The 25237-nt window shown below is 43.9% G+C and overlaps 2 protein-coding genes across 2 annotated transcripts; both read left to right on the forward strand.

The window, feature by feature from the left end:
- The first annotated feature begins 1408 nt into the window (after nt 1–1408).
- Nucleotides 1409–2845, forward strand: LOC141107333 (olfactory receptor 6B1-like). Its single transcript, XM_073598022.1, has one exon. The coding sequence runs from the start codon at nt 1409–1411 to the stop codon at nt 2240–2242; it is 834 nt and encodes a 277-aa protein (XP_073454123.1). The 3' UTR covers nt 2243–2845.
- Nucleotides 2553–20840, forward strand: LOC141107334 (olfactory receptor 1E16-like). Its single transcript, XM_073598023.1, has 2 exons — nt 2553–2585; nt 19980–20840. Exons 1-2 carry the CDS (start codon nt 2553–2555, stop codon nt 20838–20840), a joined length of 894 nt encoding a protein of 297 aa, XP_073454124.1.
- Nucleotides 20841–25237: the final 4397 nt, after the last annotated feature.

Genomic DNA, 25237 nt, shown 5'->3' on the forward strand with positions numbered 1-25237 from the left:
CCAGCTAAGAGTTTGGCTTTAACAATGGTAAATGTCATTTTTGTGACATCACTGTTTTGTGCTGAGTGTTTGAGGGAAGCCGGGACTGAGAGATGTCTCCAGTCTCTGGCGTTTGGCCCTCTGGAGCGAAGAGTGTTGCTGCTACATTATAAAATCTGAAAATTATTTTCTGCATGGCTCAGTTGGATGGGACTTCCTCACGGAGCTCAGGCTTGTAGTTTAATATGCAGGAAGACTTGAGAACAGTTCACCAGTACTGAAATACTTGTGCAGCAAAAGTCACACAGGTAAAATGATGGTCTAAATGATGGACTGCAAAGTACACACTTTTTTACTGTACGTTGCATTGTGTATTCATTGAAAATCATTAAATGTACTTACATGACCTAGGAGCTCAGAGAGATAGAGAGATAGAGAGATAGCACACAGGACCCCACATGTGGGGTATTTGATAAGGATTATTTAGCACACAATATGGCAGAATGTGGGGGGGGAATATAACAAGCAAAGGTTAAAGTTCCATCAAATCACCAAATAGGAATATAGGGACGCTCCCAACTTCAGTCGCAATTATGCTTATGTCAGGTTAGCACCATTAGTCTCAGCAATCCCAGTGTTCAAAAAGCAGCCTGCAGCCAATACAAAACTACAAGTCCAAACAAACTTAGTGTCCAAATAGCAGCACATGTCTGGTTTAGAATTACAAGTTCTTGCAGTCTTAGGCTGGCCATACACCAGTCATTTTATTTTCATTCAACCAATGCTTACAAAACTACCCTGTAGACTGTAGAACCACTTTTAAGTGCAAAATAAACAATACAGTATATATCAAAAATGAAATACTAATATGATTAATAGTATTATTTACAGTATATAACAATAGAGCAAAGTATCTTAGAGCAAAGTCTAGTTGTTCTCTTGCATTTCTTTTTGGATGTGTGTCTACACCTTAGGATGCTTAGGGAGCTTAGGCTAGTAACAGGAACAAATAATATGGCACTGTATAGTTTTTAGTGGAGTGAAATAGGGTTGCAATAGACAAATGTTTTTTCTCAAGAAGCTCTTGAAAAAGCAGCTTTCAGTATGCCTTACAACCAAAATGTTATAAATATGAAATATATGCACCTGAATGTTTTTTTTTAAACATGTAATAGTATTGTAAATTGGGCTTCAAACAGTTGTTCCATTTTTTGTAACCATTACAAACAAATCCTTGACAACAATTTTGTAAGCCACTAAATGCACTTTGTAACACTATAAAAGGAGGTATCTTTATCTTTTTTTTTGTGTTTTAGGGGCCATGCTGATATTCGACTATGGGAACCGAACCCTGGCCTCCTTTTTCATCATTGTTGGGTTTGAGACAATTCGAGAGGTGGGGCTCTTTCTGTTCTGTCTTTTCCTGTGCATGTACATTGTAACTATTGGTGCCCATATACTCATCATAGGTCTTGTCATCCTAGATCATAATCTTCATAAACCGATGTACATGTTTTTGGCTAACTTCTCTGTAGCAGAGATCTGCTATATTACAGCAACTGTGCCCAAGATGCTTGATGCCCTCTTGACCAGGAATAAAGAGATCTCCTACTCTGCTTGTATGGCTCAGTTTTACAGCTTCTTTGCCTCCGGAGCCACTGAAAACTGTTTCTTGGTTGTCATGGGCTATGACCGCTATGTAGCCATCTGTCAACCTTTGTACTATCATACCATGATGGCCAAAAAAAACAGTCTTGGTTTAGCCATAGGAGCCTGGGCTGGTGGTCTATTGGCTGCCACATCTCCTACTCTATGGGTATCTACCCTGAACTTCTGCTACCTCAACCGCATTGAACATTTCTTTTGTGATTATGCCCCTCTTTTGAAGCTCTCCTGCGAAGACACTTCCAAAGGAGAGTTTGCTTTCACTGTTGTATCTTGGAGTCTCATCTTGGGCTGTTTTTTCCTAACACTGATGTCTTATGCCTTCATAATCTTCTCTGTTCTAAAAATTTCTTCCACTGAGGGACAGAAAAAGGCCTTCAGCACTTGTGCTTCCCATTTAATTGTAGTATGCATCTTCAACGGGACAGTCATTTTCATGTACATACGACCCACCTCCACTATTCGCTTCACATTATACAAGGTGGTATCTATCTTCTACAGCGTTGTGACTCCACGCTTGAACCCCATCATCTACTGCCTTAGGAACAAAGATGTCAAAAATGCAGCATACAAAGGTTTCCAAGAGATTGGGATATGAGCAATGGATGGGAGGTGCAAAACAATCAGTTATGAGTTTTTGTCAAGCCGCACTTGTGCAGACATCAGATAAAACATGTTACAGTAGATCTTAATCTTAGACAATATTTATTTTAAGAAAGCACAGTGCATCAAACAGTAACTCTTTTTTTCTCAAAATGTAGTTTTCACCTTTTTAAAATTATTTTCGACTTAATGCTGCTGATCTTGTCCAACCTCTTTCAACCACTTCCTGACTACATGCACTTGCTCCATTGTCTTCTACACATCATTGCTCTGGACTAGCTTCCTGATAGTGACAACGGTAAACCATGCCTGCAGAGTTTGTATCGGCACAGCTACTTGTAATTTTCACTAGGGTTGTGTGTGACAGGGTGGCAAAACAGTGGCTCAATTGAGAGACAGTTGTCACCTGTAATAGTGTCTGAATAAAGACTTTCATAGCAGGATCACCAGCAGTCCATGGGTCCGGCCCCCTAATCTACATGCAGGGCGCCGGTTATAGTTTATTTCAGATTTGTTGAAATTATGTATGAAATTATTTGTATTATTATTTTTTTGAGGCACATGATTAGGGTCAGAGGTTCTAATAGGCTTCACAAAAGGATGGGCTTGGGGCGCAGGGGTGGTGTGTGATCGCCACCACCCGTTTCCGGGGGAGGGGGGATGGGATGTGTTTGTTTGGGTGGGGGGATGATCGTCGCCGTCCGGCGACGATCTCACTTTAATGCAAGTGAGATATCTAAAAGAAACCAACTTCTGAAATTATATTTGCATGGAAATTTTTCTATGGTAGTTTAGTGATTGGTTTTAGACATGTGAAATTTGTTTCTTTATGAATCAAAATTCTGGAGAAATTTTCATTATTCGGAGATTCAAATGTATATGAAGCTCTAAATCACAATAGTAACAAATTACAACAAATCTGAAATAAATTATAACAAAGCAACAAATTAATTTGTATTAATTTGTTTGATTTGGATGACATGATGTGATAATTTGGGCTTTTGGTAATGTTTAAAAACTCTGAAATAACGTAATGTTTGAAGCATCCGAAATAACATAATAAATAATACGAATTGATTTGGATCCATTTAATTTTTAGTCTGCGTTGACATTTTTCATTATTATAAAAAATACACTACATATGAAATGGAAACACATTGCAATAAATACAGTAAGGAATAAAAGTGAAATAAGATGATGATTCCTACTTATTGTGTTTGGGTTGGATGGAGGTGGATCCATCAGAATCTCCAAATCATAACATAACGGAAGAATCCGAAAATGAACATAGTACCATTCGTTATGTCACGGTCAGGGGTCTGGCTCAGAGACCAGTAGCTATAGCAGTAGGGGACTTCCACCAAACAGCAGGATAGGTATACAAGCAGGTCACACTGGCAAATAACGCAAGCTTACCTGATGTGCGGAGTCTAAGCACTAACTGGTGTTCACCAGAGCTCCTGATGGTGAGGATGGGTTTAGCTGCACGTTAATACCAAGTTGTGGCCCTCAGGATAGCCCCACCAGGAGGTGAGCAAGCTGGGGTCCAGTAACGGATATAGCAGGTAAGGATCAAACAGAAGTGTAGTCAGTAGACAAGCCAAAGTTAGGTAGCAAGTAGTTGCAGTTTGGGATCAAGCTGAAGTGTAGTTGAAGAACAAGCCAAGAGTCAGTAATGAGTGGTAGCAAAGATATGGATGGCAGCAGGAAAGACAAAAGCGAGATACTGGCTGGATAGAGCACAATAATCTGGCATACAGGAAGTGTAGCGACATGGCTTAAATCAGGGAGGAGCAAAGAGTTCAAGGTTTAGCAGAAGTCAAGGCACAAGGCAGGGTTGTCCAATGGATCAGACAGGGTGCTGCCCACCGTAGCTCAACAAGAAGAGTCATTGCCAGACATAGCAGAGGTACCAGGTTCAAGGCCAAGCTCTGCCATGTTACTTTTGGATACTTGTGGCTCCAGTTGATATCATCCAACCAGTTCATTCCATTTCTCTTCGTGAGTTGGATTAGCAGGGATGACTCAGAGTGCATAAGTAATCCCCTGAAATAACATGTTAAAATGAATAAAGTCAATCTTGCAAAATAACGTCCAAAAATACAATTCGATTTGGAACGAGTATACGAAACAAATTACAAAAACAAATAATTCTATCATAAGGAATATGACAATACAAAATGATTTACTAAACAAATAACTCAAAAATGGAAAACCATTTTTTCCATTGTGCACATTTCTGGTTTTAGATACTGAATTATAAACAGAGAAAAACTTTATAAGGAAATTAAAATTGGAATCTAACCATAGATATCCAACTTTAAAATTTGCAAAGTAGTTTATTTATGATATAAAAAAAGAAGGGTGTTTCCTTTTTTATTATTTAGTACCAGTAAAATAACACACACACACAGTTAAAAAGTGAATTAGACATTTACTTAACTGCTCACTAGATTTATGGGAGGATCAACCGGCATTTTTTTTCACTTATCAAACAGATATAACCAAATGCTTTTAATTGTATTTTTAACAAGCCTAAGCAGATCAAATAAGAGAAGTTCATTCCGAGGGTGTATACTTGGGGGTCTATTTATAAATGTTTTCACCTTAGATTCACATAACTGTCATACAAAATTTCATTAATTTGTCTAATTGGATTCCACTGGAAAAATATAACTTTGGGACAAAGTTGTGTAAATTTTGGGTGAAAACATTTATAATTAGACCCCTTTAAGTAGTGCAAACTTTAGGGTAAAAAATGGATTGGAGGGAGTCGGGGGTACATTGTTTTATCAAAAATTGTTCCCTGTGAAGCTGAGGTTTAGAGCTAAAAAACATGGTGGAGAAAGCATGAGGACATCTCCCATAATGCAAATGAATTATAAAGAGAAAAAAATTAATTAAAATTGTAATCTTATGCCCTGTACACACGGTTGGACATTGATCGGACATTCCGACAACAAAATCTATGGATTTTTTCCGACGGATGTTGGCTCGAACTTGTCTTGCATACACACGGTCACACAAAGTTGTCGGAAAATCCGATCGTTCTGAACGTGGTGACGTAAAACACATACATCGGGACTATAAACGGGGCAGTAGCCAATAGATTTCGTTTCTTAATTTATTCTGAGCATGCGTGGCACTTTGTGTGTTGGATTTGTGTACACACGATCGGAATTTCCGACAACAGATTTTGTTGTCGGAAAATTTTATAGCAAGCTCTCAAACTTTGTGTGTATGAAATTCCTATGGAAAATGTGTGATGGAACCTACACACGGTTGGAATTTCCGACAACAAGGTCCTATCACACATTTTCCATCGGAAAATCCTGTCATGTGTACAGGACATAACCATAGATACCCAACTTTAATATTTGTAAAGTAGTTTATTTATGATATGATGAACAAAGGGTATTTCCTTTTTTATTGTCAGTGTTGGTGGAGAATTCTCTCACACATTCATTTTTCACTCCCATACAGCTTGTACTGAGTCAATCTCTGCTCTCCTGATTGGTCTAGTTCCCCTTTCTTGGTTTTCCTTTAAATGCTACGCTCTTCTCCCATGTTCCCTTTGTCTTCCCTTCTGCTGTTATAGATATGTGCATGTGTGTTAGATATGTGCAATTCGTTTCGGTCTGAATACAAATTCTGACAAACTTTTGGTTATTCAGAGATTCGGATGTATCCGAATCTCAGAATGAAATAGTAACGAATAGTTAAAATTTGTTTTGTTTATTCGTTTTCTAACAAATTCCAAATTTTCAGAACAATTAGAAATCGTATCGGTCAAAAAATGATCTACCGATTTGAATTATGTGTGAACAATAGCTGGTTGTTAACCAGTGGGCCGGGAAGCCGGCCGCCGCATCCTTAACAACCAATGAGTCATCAGCTGTCAATGGCTTCCCCAATGACAGCTGAAATATAAACACAACAATGCCTGCAATAGAAAAGTCAGAAAAAAATGGCGTGGGTCCCCTCCCCCCCCCAAACCAGACCCTTTGGGTCTGGTATGGATTCTGTCCTCTGATGTAGATCCATCTCAAGCTAACTGCCGCACCTCCAAACCCAAAAGAAAGAAATAAAAAACCTCCAGCCTCATCGAACACTTCCCGCAGACTGCCTGCTCTTCCCTCTGACATTTCTTATATAGCTAAGGGGTGGAGTCACCTGATGCTGGGTTGATGATGTCACAGGGGGGTGGCGTCATCAGATGGCCTTGCCCCTTACCTATATAAGAAATGTCAGACGGAGGAACAGGCCATCTGTGGGAAGCGTTTTTTTTTTTTTTGAGTTTGGCGGTGTGGCGGCCTGACATTTCTTATATAGTTAAGGGGTGGAGCCACCTAGTGATGCCACCTGGGCAAAGCCTCCCTGCCCCAAAGCACTCACCCCCAAAACACACCCCCCCATGTTAAGGGCATGTGGCCGGGTATGGTTCAGGAGGGGCACTCGCTCGCCCCCCCCTTACCTGATCTTGCTGGGCTGCATGCTTGAAAAAGGGTCTGGAATGGATTTTGGGGGGACCCCACAACCTGTTTTTTTTTTATTTCATATTGCCGGCATTGTTGTGTTTACCTTTCAGTGGGGAAGCCAGCTGACAGCTGATGACGTGGAGCTGGCTTCCCGGCCGACTGCTTAACAACCAGCTATTCTTCACACAGAATTTGAATTGGTCAATCATTTTTTGACCGATCTGACTTCGAATCGTTCTAAAAATTTGGAATTCGTTAGAAAATTTATAAATGAAACAAAATTTAAAGAATTCTGAAACCACACTAAACGAATTCCGAAACTATATTAGTAACATAACTAATATATACGTAACGAAACAAATTTTTCTGTTCTGCACATGTCTAGTTATCCTCATTTTTGCTCTCCCCCCCAGTGACACCCCTTCTGTTCCCCTACAGTGTCACTATCCTTCTTATAACACTGCCAAGAGTATTTACAATACGCCTTTGTAAGAAATACTGTGTTCTGATTGCTGTATGTGGTTAATGCATGCAACGAAAGCACCGTATTTGAGTTATGATTCCTTTTTCTAATTTAGCATTAACTTTTCTGTTTATTTTTTGCTTGACATTTAAAGACCAAATAGACATACCATTAGGAACACTCACCATAACCCACTGAGGCATGGACTCCACTAGACCTCTGAAGGTATGCTGTGCTATCTAGCACCAAGCCGTCAGTAGCAGATGCTTTGAGTCCTGTAGGTTGTGAGGTGGGGCCTCCATGAATCTGAGGGACCGGTCCAATTTCAATCAGTGCGTGGCCTTAGCTGCTCAACAGAAACCATTTGTTTGATCAACTTTTGCTGACGGGGCATGCTGGAAAACATTTCTCAATCAGCACCTGCAGCCACAGATCAGTGTATTCAGACGTTGGTGGGCCCCACTGTCGGAATACAATGTCCCAGCAGAGAGGATTCCTCCATCCATGTTTCTCGTGTTGATGGAGAAATCTGTGAGGATTTTTTGCTCAGCTCAATGGACAAATGAAAAAACTAACCATCTATGGGCAGCTTTAGACTTGTAATTCAATTAAATAATCTTCAAAAAATATCTCCAAGAGCTTGTCAACTGTTCATCTTAAATCAATTTTCAATGAACTCAATGAAACTGATTATGTGATTGAAATCTCTCCACATAGTACCAGTAAAATAAATCACACACACTCAATTAAAAAGGGAATTAAGCATTTACTTAACTGATAACCAACAGTAGGATATCCGCTCACTAGATGTATGGAAGGACCAACAGGTAAATTTTGCACTTATCAAACAGATACAACAAAATGCCTTTATTTGTATTTTTAACAGACCTAAGGAGATCAAATAAGAGAAGTTCATTCCGAGGGTGTGTACTGCGGTCTATTTATTAAAGTTTTCACCAAAGATTCACACAACTGTCATACATGATTTATGAATTTTTCTAATTGGATTCCATTGGAAAAAATATAAAAACCTGAGTCAAGGTTGTGTAAATCTTGGGTGAAAACATTTATAATTAGACCCCTTTAAGTAGTGCAAACTTTAGGGTAAAAAAATGGATTAGGGGGAATCAGGGGGTACATTGTTTTATCAAAAATTGCTTCCTGAGAAGCTGAGGCTTAGAGCTAAAAAAAAACTAGGTGGAGAAAGCCTGATGACATAATCTCCCATAATGCATCTAGAAGACACTGGGATGCCTAGGCCCCTTGTAATCAGGAAGTGCAAGGGATCTGATTGTTCTATAGTCGTGGTCTAATGCCCCGTACACACGGTCGGACTTTGTTCGGACATTCCGACAACAAAATCCTAGGATTTTTTCAGACGGATGTTGGCTCAAACTTGTTTTGCCTACACACGGTCGCACAAAGTTGTCGGAATTTCCGATCGACAACCACGCGGTCACGTACACCACGTACGACGAGACTAGAAAAGGCCGGTTCAGAACCAAGCGCGGCACCCTTTGGGCTCCTTTTGCTTATCTCTTGTTAGTAAAAGTTTGGTTTCGCGCTTTTTCAGACTCGTGGCTTTCAGATCGTTTTCTGCCGTTCAGTTTGTGCTTGTGGGTTTGTATCTGCTCTTCAGTGCGTGCAAGCAAGTTCCGCGTGACTTTAAGTAGTCATTGTATTCTTGTTCGTTCGTTACTGGTTTTCAGGTCACTCTTCACAGGCCTTGCTGTTCTTCAGTGCGTTCTGTTACTTCGTTCTGAGCAGCCGACCGTTTTCTAGCCATGTTTCGTATGCGTACTCCTCGTAGAGTTCGTGCTGTGCGGGGGCTTGGTGTTGGGGTCCTGACCTTGACACAAGTCCAGTCCATGAACAGGGTGGGGAGGAGTTCATGGACCAAGAATTGGTTGCTTCAGCGTGACCAGTTCTGTCATATGCCTTTACTCCGTGAGATCCGTGAGAATAATCCTGATGATTTCAGGAACTTTCTCAGGATGACGGACCCCGTGTTTCACCGTCTGTTGGCTTCGCTGACCCCCTATATCAGCAGGCAGGATACCTGCATGAGGCAAGCCATCACTGCGGAGCAGAGGTTGGTCGCTACCTTGCGGTATTTGGCCACAGGGAGAAGTCTGCAGGACTTGAAGTTCTCGACAGGCATCTCCCGCCAGGCTCTGGGGATCATTATCCCAGAGACCTGTTCTGCCATCATACAGGTCCTTCAGAAGGAGTATATGAAGGTAAGATTTTTATCCTTTTATATCACATTTTATTGTATTGAATGTTTGCTAATATATTGTATTTCTTTCCTCATTCCCTAATTACCATGATTGTAATATGCTGTGAATGTCCCCTTTGTCCTCATGCATGCTGGATTTTTATGTAATTATTATTTTAGGTCCTTCATACATATTTGCCCTTCAATAACCTCTCCAGCATGGTGTCTCCTGCCCTATATTCACCTCATGTAGTCACTTAACAATGTATTTTATCAGCTCTATAGTAGTGCTTTACCCCAAACACCCCCTAAAATGTTTGGAAATGTTATTTTTTATTTAAATTCAGGCAGAGTGGCAGAGGCTTTTTTTTTGTGGTGTCCCCAAATTTTTTGTAACCCTCCCTCCCCCGACTGCTAAGTCAGCTGATCCCAATTCTCTATCCTCAATCATCTATCTGCTGACTTTGCCAAACCCATACACACTATACCCACCTCTTTACTGGTCAGATTTATGGATGAATTCCCCAAAGCATGTAGTGCAAGGGCCTACCTGTATACGTTCCAATGGTACTGTTTAAAGTTCTTGTATCCTATTATTATCTTGATAGGTAATAGCAGAATGTTCAAATGTGCTCAAATGTGTACAGTGTGTATTTATATCTTTGTATTATGACACTTCTTACCTGTCCAGTGGTCTGCCAATAGTGTAACTAAGGAGGGGCTGTTCCAAGTAATACCCTGTATTTAGGCATTCATCTCTAAATGAAGTGAAGAGGGTTACCTGTCCAAGAGTTCCCCCCCTATAATGTTAGAAATGGCCCATGAGGGGGGGAGGGGGAGTATGATAGGTGTACCTTATACTTAGTTGTTGTTAAATTCCCCTTAATAAATGCTATCTGGAGGTTGCCCCATAATGTTTGTGTATAATCTGCTTGCCATGTTTCTGTGAAAAAATAGTAATGTTTATTGTTTTTTCCTCAACAGTTTCCTTCAACGCCACAGGAATGGCAGACTGTGGCCTCCCACTTTGCCCAGCGGTGGGACTTTCCTAACTGCGGAGGGGCAATTGATGGGAAACATGTCCACATCGTCCCACCACCCAACTCGGGGTCGTACTATTATAATTACAAGGGGTTTAATAGTATAGTGATGTTGGTGGTGGTGTCGGCTAATTACGAGTTCCTGTATGTGGACGTGGGGAAGAATGGCCGGATGTCCGATGGTGGAGTGATCGCCCAGACGGAGTTCTACAGGCGTCTCCAGAATGGCAGCTTGGACTTGCCACCTCCAGAGGACAATGTTGAAGGTCTCCCATTTGTGTTCGTTGCTGATGAAGCATTTGCGCTGGGGGACCACCTGATGCGGCCATTCCCGATGAGGACCCTCACCCCGGAACAGAGGGTTTTTAATTACCGGCTGGCCAGAGCCCGAAGAGTGGTGGAGAACACATTTGGAATCCTGGCCAGCCAGTTCCGATTATTTCTGACACCCATCCATATGGCGGAGTATAAACTGAACCATATAATACTTGCCTGCTGTGTTCTCCATAATTTTTTAAGAAAACATTCAGCCAACTATGCTGGCTCAGTTGGGCCTGAGGCCGGAATCCCAAATCCATCAACACTGACGGCGCTTGAAAGTGGCCGTCCTAGCTTGCCCTCCCTGAGTGCCCGTGATGTCCGGTTACGCTACCTGGAGTTCTTTGCGGGTAGGGGGGCTATCAATATGCCAGACAATCTGTGAAACCTTTTTCAAATAAAAAACAACCAAAAGAAATTCTATGTGGATATTTACTGCTTGTGTTTGTTTTAGCTGACCCTGACAGAAATGTGTTGAGTGCAGAAAATGTCGTGATTGGGTAACCTTATAAAAAACAGTGTTGGCTGGTACTTCCTAAATGCAAAAACACATTTCACTACAAGTGCACTTGCAACTGCACTGAACTTGCACTTGTAGTGCAAAGTGTATTTGCCCTTAGGAAATAATCCCCATTTTTGCATAAAACAGCAATTACATCACCCCAAAAGTGTTGTAGTGTTGAGACAATAATCCACACATTCTTGAGTAAGCCACTTTTTTATACCTGCACAATCACATGTGCATTTACGAAAGGTTTTTAAAACAAACCAACATGTTTGTTGTATAACAATTTTTGCAGTAGCATTATCAAAAATCGAAATATCCATTTCAGATAAAACAGGCCTGTGTAAAACCAACAAGAAAGCCAAAAAACTTGAACTTACAAAGTTCACATATGGTAAAACCTGAAGGCTATATCAGACATCAGTATTTAGGAACTGGGTTTGATATAGCGTTCAGATGGGGGGAACTCACCCCTGGAAAAGCCAAATTTGGAAGATGCACACCAATTTACGAATGTCAACATGTGCTATCTGCCATCAGGGGGGATCAAGGGACGTGTTTTGGGGGAGCAAACCCTTCCTCAACGCGACTTTATAATTGAGGAAGGGGTTGCACCCCCAAAACGCGTCCATTGATCTCCCGTGATGGCAGATAGCACATGTTGGCACACTGTGTGCATCCTCCAAATTTGGCTTTTCTAAACATTGAAAACATTTTTGGAAGATTGGACCACAATAAAACAGGTGATTTTGTGGGGTTTAAATTCGCCCCAAAACATCAATGATGTTATTATTTTTTTTAATAACATCACTGATTTGTTGCTGTATGTTGTGCAATTCGAGATTACACCCCATGATCTCCCCGATCAGTATCTGGGCACTTTCAGATGTGAAACGTTCTCTCTCCCTCACATCACGATCACCTAAAAAGAGATAAAGAACAAAAAAAAAGGTCTCAAAAATCTGCCACCATCCATCTCTTTTACCTGAGTCTGTGGTCGCAGACACTCACCTGTTGTGGTGCCAATCTCCACCACATCTTCTTCTTCCTCCTGCTCTTCTTCTTGTGTTGGTGGTATTTCACCTTCTTCCATAGGTGGGGGGTCTGTGTTCTCCTGGGATGAGGGGTGTCCTCCGAGTCTTTTCTCCCCTATGTAAAACAAAAATGGTATACTTAGCACACAGATATTTGATGGCAGAACTAGAAATAGGAAACATTGCTTGGAAGTGGGGTACAATTGTCTATTTTAGCCGAGTTCCAAGATGTATATTTTTTATTGCCCTTTGTCAAGCTGCAATACTTTACCTGTTTGGTACAAGCTTCACAGATGTAGCCCCCCCTATAGTATACACTGGAGCACCTGTGTGGCCCCCCTAATAAAAATGGTGTTCTTGTGTCCCACACTAGTGCTCCAGTGTCCAGATGTGAAAACAGCTGCTCAGTGTCCTCCCCTTACACACAATCTAGTTGGCATTTCATTCTAGTAACAAACCCATCTACACAAACAAATATTTGGCATCCAAGTAGGCCCAAAAAATGTGTGAAAATGCATATGGCCTAAACAATGGTGTTCTAGAGGCCGAAAGAAAAATGTTTGATACGAACGAATAATGGGCCCATGAACATTAAAGTTGCCCTTTTAAACGTTACAATTAATAAAAGCATATGGAGCAGAACGAACGGAATAAAGACAGAAAGAATAGGAACACAGCACAACTACTTACTTTTTTGCAGCACTCTCCGGATCTTTCGGTACTGCTCTGGCTCTCTCAACTTCAGGTCCGACCACCGCTTCCTGAGCTGATCTTTAGATCTTCGTACCCCGAAATTCCTCTCAAGACTCCTGACCACTTTCGCCATGATCTTGGCCTTTCGGATGTTGGGGTGGGGGTAAGGCCCATATTTTCCGTCATAGTCGGACTTCCTCATGATGTCGACCATCTCCAACATCTCCCCAAATGACATATTTGTGGCCTTAAAACGTCTCCTTCTGGATCGGGACGTGCCTGGATCCGGGCTTTCCTCCTCCTCCTCCTCGTTGCTAGAATTAGCATGCACCTGCTGTAACTCCGCCATCATGCTCTTCACCCACTGCGCCGAACGAAAAGGGGCGGGGAATAGACTAGAAAGAACATCAAGGGCAGGCGGAGCTACACGCATGCGCAGTGTGTATAAAGCGTAACACGCGTGCGTATTACGTACGATCTGTGAGCGGAGGAAGGAGCATTGGACGCGCCGATCGTAAGAACGAAGGTAAGAGGCAAACTTGTGCCTATACTGCTTCTAGATTGAGGCCTATATTGTAACAAGATTAGGAGAGTTTTGTCTGACATTAGGCTTTGTCTTGTGTTGTGTCTTGCAGTGAACATGGATATCTTATTAAAAGATACTGACTTCATGTCATTATTCCTCGAGATGCTAAGGGAGCTGCCCTGTCTGTGGGAGATTACCCACCCCCATTTCAAGAACCAAGCAAAGAGGAAGGCAGCACTGGAGCAATTGTTGGAAATTGTGAAGCAGGTGATCCCCACGGCAGACATCACTTATTTAAATAAATTAATTGGTGGCCTGAGGAGCACATATCTAAGGGAGCGCAAGAAGGTCCTGGATTCACAGAGATCCGGAGCAGCAGATGACATCTATGTCCCCAGGATGTTGTTCTACGACAGGCTGCACTTTCTGGCAGGCCAGACTGAACCCAGGCCATCCCTCTCAAGTCTTCCTTCCACGCTTCCTTCCCCCCCGGCTGAGGCTTCTGATGCCCAACCTGGTCCTTCCAGGCGATATGTGGAGGAACCCAGATTGAGCCAGGTATAGCATTCCTTTTAAATATTTCTGCTTGTACAATCGATGTTAACTAGATGTTAGTTGGGAGTACTAATTTAGGATTGTGATTGATGATGCAAAACATTACAACTATGTCCCTTTTTCATACACAGGGAAGTCTCAGCCAGGAGGTGGCTGGCTGATATCAAGGTCCCTCCACCCCCCCTGAAAACAGAAAGTGGCAGTAGGAGGAGCACCCTAGAGGAGGCGGCTATAGGACTCTTTTGGAGGGCTACAGAGGTCCTGGGAGCACCCCACATCATGCAGGAGAACATTGCTGCCTTCATAGCATATAAAATGCAGAGGATGGAGGAGGGCCAAAAAGTAATGTGTGAGGCCCTCATATCGGAGGCTCTGGAGAAAGGTATGAGGGGCCAAATTACACCTCAGACACACCTTTGGGATGGTCCTCCTCCTCCTCCTTCTCCTCCAGGTCCTCCCAGTCCTCCTCCTCCTCCAGGTCCTACTCCTCCTCCTGCCAGATCTCCAACTGCACAGCCACAGCCGGGAAGGAAGTGTGTAAGGAAGACCAGACAGTGATTGCCCTGGGTTCAGTCTGGTCGGCCAAAAAATGCAGCCTCTTGTGGTACCACAGCCTGGGGACATCGATGTCATCTGCTGCTTTCCAGATCTCTGCGAATCTCGGACCAGACTGCCCTCCCTTAGATATGGACTCCTCAGGCCACCAATTTTGATGTTGAAGAATTGATGTCTGCCGTGGGGGTCCCAGGCTTCGCTAATTTCTCCTGTTTCTTCAGTGTTGCCTTCCTCTTTGTTTGGTTCTGATCCCTTAATAAAGGAATTTTTGTTTTGAATTATACTCTCCTATGTGTTTTACTTAAAAAATGACAGTTTTTTTGTGAGGGTTCAGGTACATTTCAAATATACAATGTGAAATGAACAAGGGACACCAACACCAAACAATCTCCTGGAAATTAAATAATAAAATATATCAATGGTGTTGGGGTAACTTGACACACAAAACACAGACAAAAATATTCTGTAGTAAAAATAAAAATAACATTGAGCAAAGATCAGCCTTGGAAAAAATCCAAACATTAAAGAAAAAAAAAGGCTGAAAATCCAAAAAAACAAAAAAACAAAAAAAAAAAAAAAACTGTCAGATGTGACAACTAATAACAATATATTGAGGGAATCCCAATAAAAAAACACAAAGAAAAGTTTGTGAGAAGTGTGTGTGAATATGAGCAGCAAAACTACTTCATTCTTGTCACATTATAAAGAAGAAGAGAGTGCGCTGTATTAAACCATTTTTAACATTGCAGCCTGACGAAAGTGTTGTATCCATTGCGAACGCTAAGTTTACCAGAACGAGCTGTCCCGTGTCATGAATTTCTTCTGAGCATGCGTGGCACTTTGTGCGTCGGAACAGGCCACACACGATCGGAATTTCCGACAACGGATTTTGTTGTCGGAAAGTTTTATCTCCTGCTGTCCAACTTTGTGTGTCGGAAAATCCGATGGAAAATGTCCGATGGCGCCCACACACGGTCGGAATTTCCGACAACACGCTCCGATCGGACATTGTCTATTGGAAAATCCGACCGTGTGTACGGGGCATAAAGAAGGATTTTTTTGTTCATAGTCTGTTGCATTTTGGGCTATGTTCAATAACACATATGCAAATTAATATGAATAATATGAAATACATGGGTTAATGACATCCTACTACAGTTCTAGGACCCCAATAGGACAGTGCATGTTGACTTTTAGACCTCAGGTCTGTGTCAGATATCTCTAGAGTAGACTATTTTATGTATCTTAATAGTCCCCTCTGTATTTGTATAATGGAAGAAAGCAATTGGGACATTTTGCCCTCAAGGGTGGTAATTGTTGCTATATGCCAATAAAAGCTCAAGGCTTACTGATCATACATCAGAGAACCATGATTTCCAGGCATGTCTCAGGTCTGTATGTATCATTTAATCAACAGTTCAGCACAATTCCCACATTTAATGTTGTACACGCCGGACATTTCCATCCACCACTAAGCTCAAACCCAGTGTACAGGACTTAAAATGGGACTACAGGCAAAATAAAAAATGGCAGCTATAATGAAGTCTATTAAACTGGAGCTAAACTCTGCAATACTTACCTCTCCTTCTGTGGTCTGACACCCTTTGCCAGTGCATTTCCTACCTGGCTTTTTCCAAGTGTTGGTCTGTGGCTGTCTTCATTGACCAGCGTGGGATAATGTCACTGTAGGCAGTCATCCCAACACACAGATGTTGTGCCGAATCTAAACTGAGCTACAGTATGCTTGAGCAGATCAGTGTACATCCCAAAGAAGACTGATCTGGCAGGTAAGTTTCTTTTTTTGCAGAAGAGACATAGCATGTCTCTTCTGCAATAAAGAGCCTGCCTGTTTGAAGTTTTTGAAAGCAAGAGTTTAGTTTCTTATTATTAGTATGAACACAGCAGATTTTGTCTTTCTGAGACTTCCTGTAATGTAGTTGTATTATTTATTGATTCTTCTAGTTCAGTTCCTTGAAAAATTATTCATACCCCTTGAAATATTTTGTCAATGTTACAATCAAAACCGTAAATGTATTTTATTGGGATTTTATGTAATAGACTAATGGGGTGTATACACGGTCGGACTTTTCAGCTACAAAAGTCCGACAGACCGTCCGACAAACTTTAGACGGACTTTTGGCGGACTTGCGGCGGACTTTCTCACGAACGGACTTGCCTACACACGATCACACAAAAGTCAGACGGATTCGTACGTGATGACATACACCGGACTAAAATAAGGAAGTTGATAGCCAGTAGCCAATAGCTGCCCTAGCGTGGGTTTATGTCCGTCAGACTAGCATACAGACGAGCGGATTTCTGGGTCCGGCGGAGTTACGGCGTAAAGATTTGAAGCATGTTCCAAATCTCAAGTCCATCAGATTTGCGACTGGAAAAGTCCGCTGAAAGTCCGGGGAAGCCCACACACGATCGGATTGTCCGCCGGATTTGGTCCTTCGGCATCCGTCGGACTTTTGTAGCCGAAAAGTCCGACCGTGTGTACGCCCCATAACACAAAGTGGCACATAATTGTGAAGTGGAAGGAAAATAATAAATAGTTTTCAATTTTTTTTACAATTAAATATGTGAAAAGTGTGGAGTGCATTTGTATTCAGCCCCCCCAGAGTCAATACTTTGTAGAACCACCTTTCACTGCAATTACAGCTGCAAGTCTTTTTGGGGATGTCTCTACCAGCTTTGCACATCTAGAGAGTGAAATTTTTGCCAATTCTTTTTTGCAAAAAACTCAAGCTCTGTCAGATTGTCTTGCCACAGATTCTCAATTGGATTTAGGTCTGGACTGTGACTGGGCCATTCTAACACGTAAATATGCTTTGATCTAAACCATTCCATTGTAGCTCTGGCTGTATGTTTTGTCCTACTGGAAGGTAACCCTCCGCCCCAATGTCAAGTCTTTTGCAGACTCTTAACAGGTTTTCTTCTAAGATTGCTCTGTATTTGGCTCCACCCATCTTCTCATCAATCCTGACCAACTTTCCTGTTCCTGCTAAATGGTAAGTTCAGGGTGATGTGCAGTGTTCGTTTTCCCCAACGCAGAGCATTTTGCTTTAAGACCAAAAAGTTCAATTTTGGTCTTATCTGACCAGAGCAACTTCTTCCTCATGTTTGCTGTGTCCCCCACATGGCTTCTCGCAAACTGCAAACGGGACTTTTTATGGCTTTCTTTCAACAATGGCTTTCTTTTTGCCACTCTTCCAAGACCAGATTTGTGGAGTGCATGACTAATAGTTGTCCTGTGGACAGATTCTCCCACCTGAGCTGTGGATCTCTGCAGCTCCTCCAGAGTTACCATGGGCCTCTTGGCTGCTTCTCTGATTAATGCTCTCCTTGTCCGGCCTGTCAGTTTAGATGGACAACCATGGCTTGGTAGCTTTGCAGTTGTGCCATACTCTTTCCATTTTCGGATGATGCATTGAACAGTGCTCTGTGAGATGTTCAAAACTTGGGATATTTTTTTATAACCTAATGCTTAAACTTCCCCACAACTTCATCCCTGACCTGTCTGGTGTGTTCCTTGGCTTTCACGATGCTGTTTGTTCACTTATGCCCCATACACACGATCGGAAATTCCGCCAGCAAATGTCCGATGTGAGCTTTTGGTTGGAAATTCCGACCGTGTGTATGCTCCATCAGACTTTTGCTGGAATTTCCGATAGGAACTTTTTCCGTCCGAAAAATAGAGAACCTGCTCTCAATCTTTTGCTGGTGGAAATTGCATCTAGCTGGCTACAGCAGTGCTATACACAAAATGTATCCAGTGCAGTGCAGCCCAACGTGTGGCCCTTGGACCCCAGCAGTCTTTAGTGGGAACATTGAAATGTATTGATCTGTACTAGCATCATCTAACATGTTCCCAGTTTCATATTGTCTTCTACAGCATATCCCCAGGAAACAATGTAGCATTTCCCCATCTCTAACCCTCATTTCCTGTATTAGGTCTGCAGTTCTCTCAAGCTTTGCATATATTGAACATTATGTACAGCCCTTTGGTCAGTATTTGCATTTGAGGGCAACTTTAGCTCATAAATTGACAGCTGCTGATCTATGGACTATGTATATATTTCCATGGATACTTGAATATATATCTATGGACCTCTGGACCTCAATGGTCCACTATGGTACAGCGTGCACGTTCTAAGCATAATGAACATTGTGGTCAATAGTTGGTTGATGATCTCTTAAGGGACACATACTTTGGCCATTCAAGACAATTGAACCCTCCTTGCCTATTCTTCTATGACGGATTCTGTGCTATGGAGGGACACCTTACCTACCTTGTTTGAAGTCCCTTTTGGCTCTATTGTCTCTCCCTGGGACATGTGTGCTTTCCCTTGATGTTGAGTCAGTGGATGCGTTGCGTTCATTACTAGGCTGATAAGACATTTGGTTCTTCTGATGTACATTATATACAGTATTCTGCTTCAGCTCCTGAAGAAGTTTACAAGATGTTGCACCATGATGTTTAGGCAGGGTTGTTCCTAAATTTACCTGCCAGGTGTAGTTACCTTGGCTCATTGTTAGGGATCTATTGATTTCACCCTAAGTCTAGAGTTGCTGCACTTCTCTCTTCTGCCGCTAGGTACCTGGTGGCATTAGATAAGACAAGGGCAAAGCAAGGACAGATTAGAAGTGTATGGGGTATCTGAGCCAATGGGCAGGGGTTTTCTTGAATCCCTTGGCCTGCTGGGAGAACCTATATATTTAGGTGGAGTCAGACGATCAGGGTTCTGTGCCACCTGGACGGCTGTCTGGGTGGATGTGTGTTGTACTGCCCGGGCTGCTAGGCCAGAGTATGGGCCTATCCCGGGCACATCTGGCTGCTAGGCTGTCTGAGGCCCTATCCAGAAGCAAGAGAGCAGCGCAGGGTTGGGATTGCGGCTTGCAGTCCAACCAGAAGTGACAGTTATGCCGGCCAGAGAACCTGTCATGGTCGGAGGTAGAGGGGAAAGCTGTCGCCACTAAGGGACCATCCACCCTATTACCAGGGACCACAGTGGGTAGCTGAAGCAAGTACTGGAACAGAATTCTCACCAACCGGGGACGGTGAAGAATCGTGAATCTTCAGCAGGTGTCAAGCCAGGAACCCAGCCAGCGGAGGCGATGCTTGCAGAGCAGCCTTGTATATCAAACCAGGGACCGAGCAGGCCAGTGGGGTTAAGCTTGATAAATATCTGAAGTGCCAAGCTAGGGACCCAGTAGAGAGGTGGGGGTGACGCTTGAGGAAGATTGGAAGAGCTCAAGGGATTCAGTGGCAGTGAATCATCTAGTCTAGAGAGAGAGAGATTGGGAGCTTAGTGGGTTGAAGAACTACAAGAAGTGATTTTAGTGGAAGTACACTACTTACATCCTTACCTTGGGGGCTCATGTTCTTATCATCACACTTGTTCTAATGGATAACCGCCTACACAAGCCCATGTATCTGCTTTTGGCCAACTTCTCTTTGGTGGAGGTTCTATACACCACAGTGACTATTCCAAAGATGTTGGATGCTTTGCTGACGCAGAACAAAGAGATCCCCTCTGCTGGCTGCCTTGCTCAGTTTTACTTTTTCTTTGCTTTTGGAGCAGCAGAGAATTGTTTCCTTGTTGTCATGGGCTATGATCGATATGCCGCGATCTGCCAGCCCTTACACTATACCAGGGTAATGACCAGAAGGACTACCTTAGGGCTGGCACTTGCACCATGGATAGTTGGGTTTATAACAGCTGCCTGCCCCACTATCTGGATATCCACCCTTAGCTTCTGTTTCCCAAATTACATCGACCACTTCTTTTGTCATTACTCACCCCTTCTGAAGCTGTCTTGTGAGGACACCTCAAGAGGTGAGTTTACGTTCTCTGTGATATCCTGGAGTTTAACACTTGGCTGCTTTTGTCTCATCATAGTCTCTTACACTTTTATAATTTTCACCGTTCTGAAGATTTCTTCTGTTGAAGGCCAGAAGAAGGCTTTTAACACTTGTGCTTCCCACCTGACGGTGGTATTGATCTTTAATGGGACGATCATATTTATGTACATACGCCCCAATTCTCACATCAGGTTCACTCTTGACAAGGTCGTGTCCATCTTCTATTGTGTGGTGACCCCTCTGATGAATCCTATGATCTACTGCCTGAGAAACAAAGACGTGAAAGCGGCCCTTAGAAAGGCTTTCATGAGCCAAATGATAACAGCACAAGGAGGGTGACAACATCTCCAGAGACTTCAGTTCTACACTCCATTCTCCTTGTGTCTGCATGGGCTTTGTCTGGGCACACTAGTTTCCTCCCACACTCCAAAGACATGCTGGTATGTTAATTGGCTCCTGTCTAAAACTGGTTCTACTATGTGATAAATGTGAGTAAGGGACCTTAGATTGTAAGCTCCTTGAAGGCAGGGACTGATATGAATGTACAATAAACATACACTATATATGTAAAAAAACTGCCCTATTACATAACCTCATGAACACAAGAAAATTAAGCAGCAATTCTCCTGTGGGACATAAACACAGTTCAAAAACATATAAAAATATATAGAATTGCGCTAAATAATAAAAATGTGAAAAACAAAATATGAATTACCAGAATGATGATAATATCAAGAAAGTCCACAAGCATTGTGATAGTAAGTCTTAGATAATCCTGATGACGATCTCCACCATCTACCACCTTATAGTGATCTGGTGCATCAGTGCCTCCACCAAAAGCTGAAAAACTCACTTAGCAGCTCCTGTAGACCCCTCATTACAAGGGGTTGCTTGTGCTTATGGCTTAAAACTCAGCTAAGGCCTTTCACCAAATCAAGGAGCTCTCCTGCATTGGAACGCCACTTGTTACCGCATGGTAGGTATAAAATTCTCCAAAAAAATAAAAATGCTCTCCATATAATGCTTTTTCCCTTTTCATCCCACAAACATTAGAGGACCACTGTATTTTCAAAAGTATTGGGACACCTGCCCTTACACGCACATGAACTTTAATGGCATCCCAGTCTAATGCCGCGTACACACGATCAGACTTTCTACCAACAAAACCATGGATTTTTGCTCGAAGGTTGTTGGCTCAAACTTGTCTTGCATACACATGGTCACACAAATGTTGGCCAACAATTCCGAGCATGGGAACGCGGTGACGTACAAGACGTACGACGAGCCGAGAAAAAGGAAATTCAATAGCCAGTGCGGCTCCTTCTGCTTGATTCAGAGCATGTGTGAACTTTTGTGCGACGGACTTGTGTACACACGATCAGACTTTCCGACAACAAAGTTTTGTTGGTGGAAAATTTGAGAACCTGCTAAGAAACATTTGTTGGCTGAAAGTCAGACAGCAAATGTTCGATGGAGCATACACACGGTCGGACTTTCTGACAACAAGCTCACATCCAACATTTCCCGTCGGAAAATCCGACCACGTGTATGCGACATTAGTCTGTAGTGTTCAATATTGAGTTGGCACACCCTTTGCAGCTTTAACAGCTTTAACTCTTCTGGGAAGGCTGTCCACAAGGTTTAGGAGTGTGTCTATGGGAATGTTTGACCATTCTTCCAGAAGCACATTTGTGAGGTCAGGCACTGATTTTGGATGAGAAGACCTGGCTTGCAGTCTCCACTCTAATTCATCTCAAAGGTGGTCTATCGAGTTGAGGTCAGGACTCTGTGCAGGCCAGTCAAGTTTCTCCACCCCAAACTTGGTCATCCATGTCTTTATGGACCTTGCTTTGTGCACTGGTGCGCAGTCATGTTGGAACAGAAAGGGGCCATCCCCAAACGGTTCTCACAAAGTTGGGAGCGTGAAATTATTCAAAATGTCTTGGTATACTGATGCCTTAAGAGTTCCCATCACTGGAACTAAGGGACCAAGCCAAACCCCTGAAAAACAACCCCACACCATAATCCCCCCACCACCTTATGATCTAGACCAGTGCACAAAACAAGGTCCATAAAGACATGGATGAGCGAGTTTGGGGTGGAGGAACTTGACTGGCCTGCTAAGAGTCCTGACCTCAACCCAACAGAACACTTTTGAGATGAATTAGAGTGGAGACTGCGAGCCAACCCCAGTGCCTGAACTCACAAATGCGCTTCTGGAAGAATGGTCAAACATTCCCATAGACACTTCCCATTCCTAAACATTGTGGACAGCCTTCCCAGAAGAGTTGAAGCTGTTATAGCTGCAAAGGAGGGCCAACGCAATATTGAACCCTACAGACTAATGCCCTGTACACACGATAGGATTTTCAGATGGAAAATGTGTGATAGGACCTTGTTGTCGGAAATTCCGACCGTGTGTAGGCCAGGGGCGGATCCAGAGTCTAGTCTCGGGAGGGGCACTGCCAGAAAATATATTTTTTTGGGGTACATCTATCGGGGAAATGGCTGGTGTTGGCGCTTCAATCATCACGGCACCATGGTTGTTATGGTGTCAGGATGATTGAAGCGCATTATTACTATTATTACATTGTTATAAAAAATTACTCACCATAATGCAGAATCAGTGGGAGCCCCGAGTGTGTCACTTGCCACGTCACCTGTCACCAGATGCAGATTGACACTTGCCACGTCGCCTGCCATATGTTGCGGATTGTCTCTTGCCACGTCGCCTGTCACCAGATGAAGATTGTCACTTGCCACCTGCTAAGGTGGTCTCGTGTGTCCCAGAGACAGGCAGCAGAGAGATGTTGTAATCCCCATTAGTATAGAATCCCCCCTCAGTGCAGAGCCCCCCATTAGTATAGAATTCCCCCTCAGTGCAGAGCCCCCATTAGTGTAGATCCCCCTCAGTGCAGAACCCCCATTAATATAGAATCCCCCTCAGTGCAGAGCCCCCCATTTGTATAGAATCCCCCTCAGTGCAGAGCCCCCTTTAGTATAGCTCCCCCTCAGTGCAGAGCCCCCCATTTGTATAGAATCCCCCTCAGTGCAGAGCCCCCATTAGTATAGATCCCCCTCAGTGCAGAACCCCCATTAATATAGAATCCCCCTCAGTGCAGGGCCCCTATTTGTATAGAATCCCCCTCAGTGCAGAGCCCCCCATTGGTATAGAATCCCCCTCAGTGCAGAGCCCCCCATTGGTACAGAATCCCCCTCAGTGCAGAGCCCCCCATTGGTACAGAATCCCCCTCAGTGCAGAGCCCCCCATTGGTACAGAATCCCCCTCAGTGCAGAGCCCCCCATTGGTACAGAACCCCCCTCAGTGCAGAGCCCCCCATTGGTACAGAATCCCCCTCAGTGCAGAGCCCCCCATTGGTACAGAATGCCCCTCAGTGCAGAGCCCCCCATTGGTACAGAATCCCCCCATTGGTACAGAATCCCCCTCAGTGCAGAGCCCCCCATTGGTACAGAATCCCCCTCAGTGCAGAGCCCCCCATTAGTATAGAATCCCCCTCAGTGCAGAGCCCCCCATTGGTACAGAATCCCCCTCAGTGCAGAGCCCCCCATTGGTACAGAATCCCCCTCAGTGCAGAGCCCCCCATTGGTACAGAATCCCCTTCAGTGCAGAGCCCCCCATTGGTACAGAATCCCCCTCAGTGCAGAGCCCCCATTAGTATAGAATCCCCCTCAGTGCAGAGCCCCCCACTGGTACAGAATCCCCCTCAGTGCAGAGCCCCCCATTGGTATAGAATCCCCCTCAGTGCAGAGCCCCTAATTGGTACAGAATCCCCCTCAGTGCAGAGCCCCCCATTGGTACAGAATCCCCCTCAGTGCAGAGCCCCCCATTGGTACAGAATCCCCCTCAGTGCAGAGCCCCCATTAGTATAGAATCCCCCTCAGTGCAGAGCCCCCCACTGGTACAGAATCCCCCTCAGTGCAGAGCCCCCCATTGGTATAGAATTCCCCTCAGCGCAGAGCCCCTAATTGGTACAGAATCCCCCTCAGTGCAGAGCCCCCCATTGGTACAGAATCCCCCTCAGTGCAGAGCCCCCCATTGGTACAGAATCCCCCCATTGGTACAGAATCCCCCTCAGTGCAGAGCCCCCCATTGGTACAGAATCCCCCTCAGTGCAGAGCCCCCCATTGGTACAGAATCCCCCCATTGGTACAGAATCCCCCTCAGTGCAGAGCCCCCCATTGGTACAGAATCCCCCTCAGTGCAGAGCCCCCCATTAGTATAGAATCCCCCTCAGTGCAGAGCCCCCCATTGGTACAGAATCCCCCTCAGTGCAGAGCCCCCCATTGGTACAGAATCCCCCTCAGTGCAGAGCCCCCCATTGGTACAGAATCCCCCTCAGTGCAGAGCCCCCTATTGGTACAGAATCCCCCTCAGTGCAGAGCCCCCATTAGTATAGAATCCCCCTCAGTGCAGAGCCCCCCATTGGTACAGAATCCCCCTCAGTGCAGAGCCCCCATTAATACAGACCTCAGAACAGCGCGGACCGGAAGATACACACAGCCGTGTGTGTCCCTCGGGCTCCTCCTCCTCCTGTGTGAATGTAAACAGAGAGGAGGGGGAGGCGGCTTCAGTCCGCTGCGCTGAGGCACACACACAGCGCAAGACCTGAGAAGCAGATCAGGTCAGCGGGCGGTGTTAGCGGTGCGTGCCGCTACCTACGGGTGTCACCCCTCTGGCGGGGGTGTCACCCGGGTGCGGACCGCACACCCCCGCA

Source organism: Aquarana catesbeiana, linkage group LG09 (assembly GCF_042186555.1).
Source record: "Aquarana catesbeiana isolate 2022-GZ linkage group LG09, ASM4218655v1, whole genome shotgun sequence".
NCBI lineage: Eukaryota > Metazoa > Chordata > Amphibia > Anura > Ranidae > Aquarana > Aquarana catesbeiana.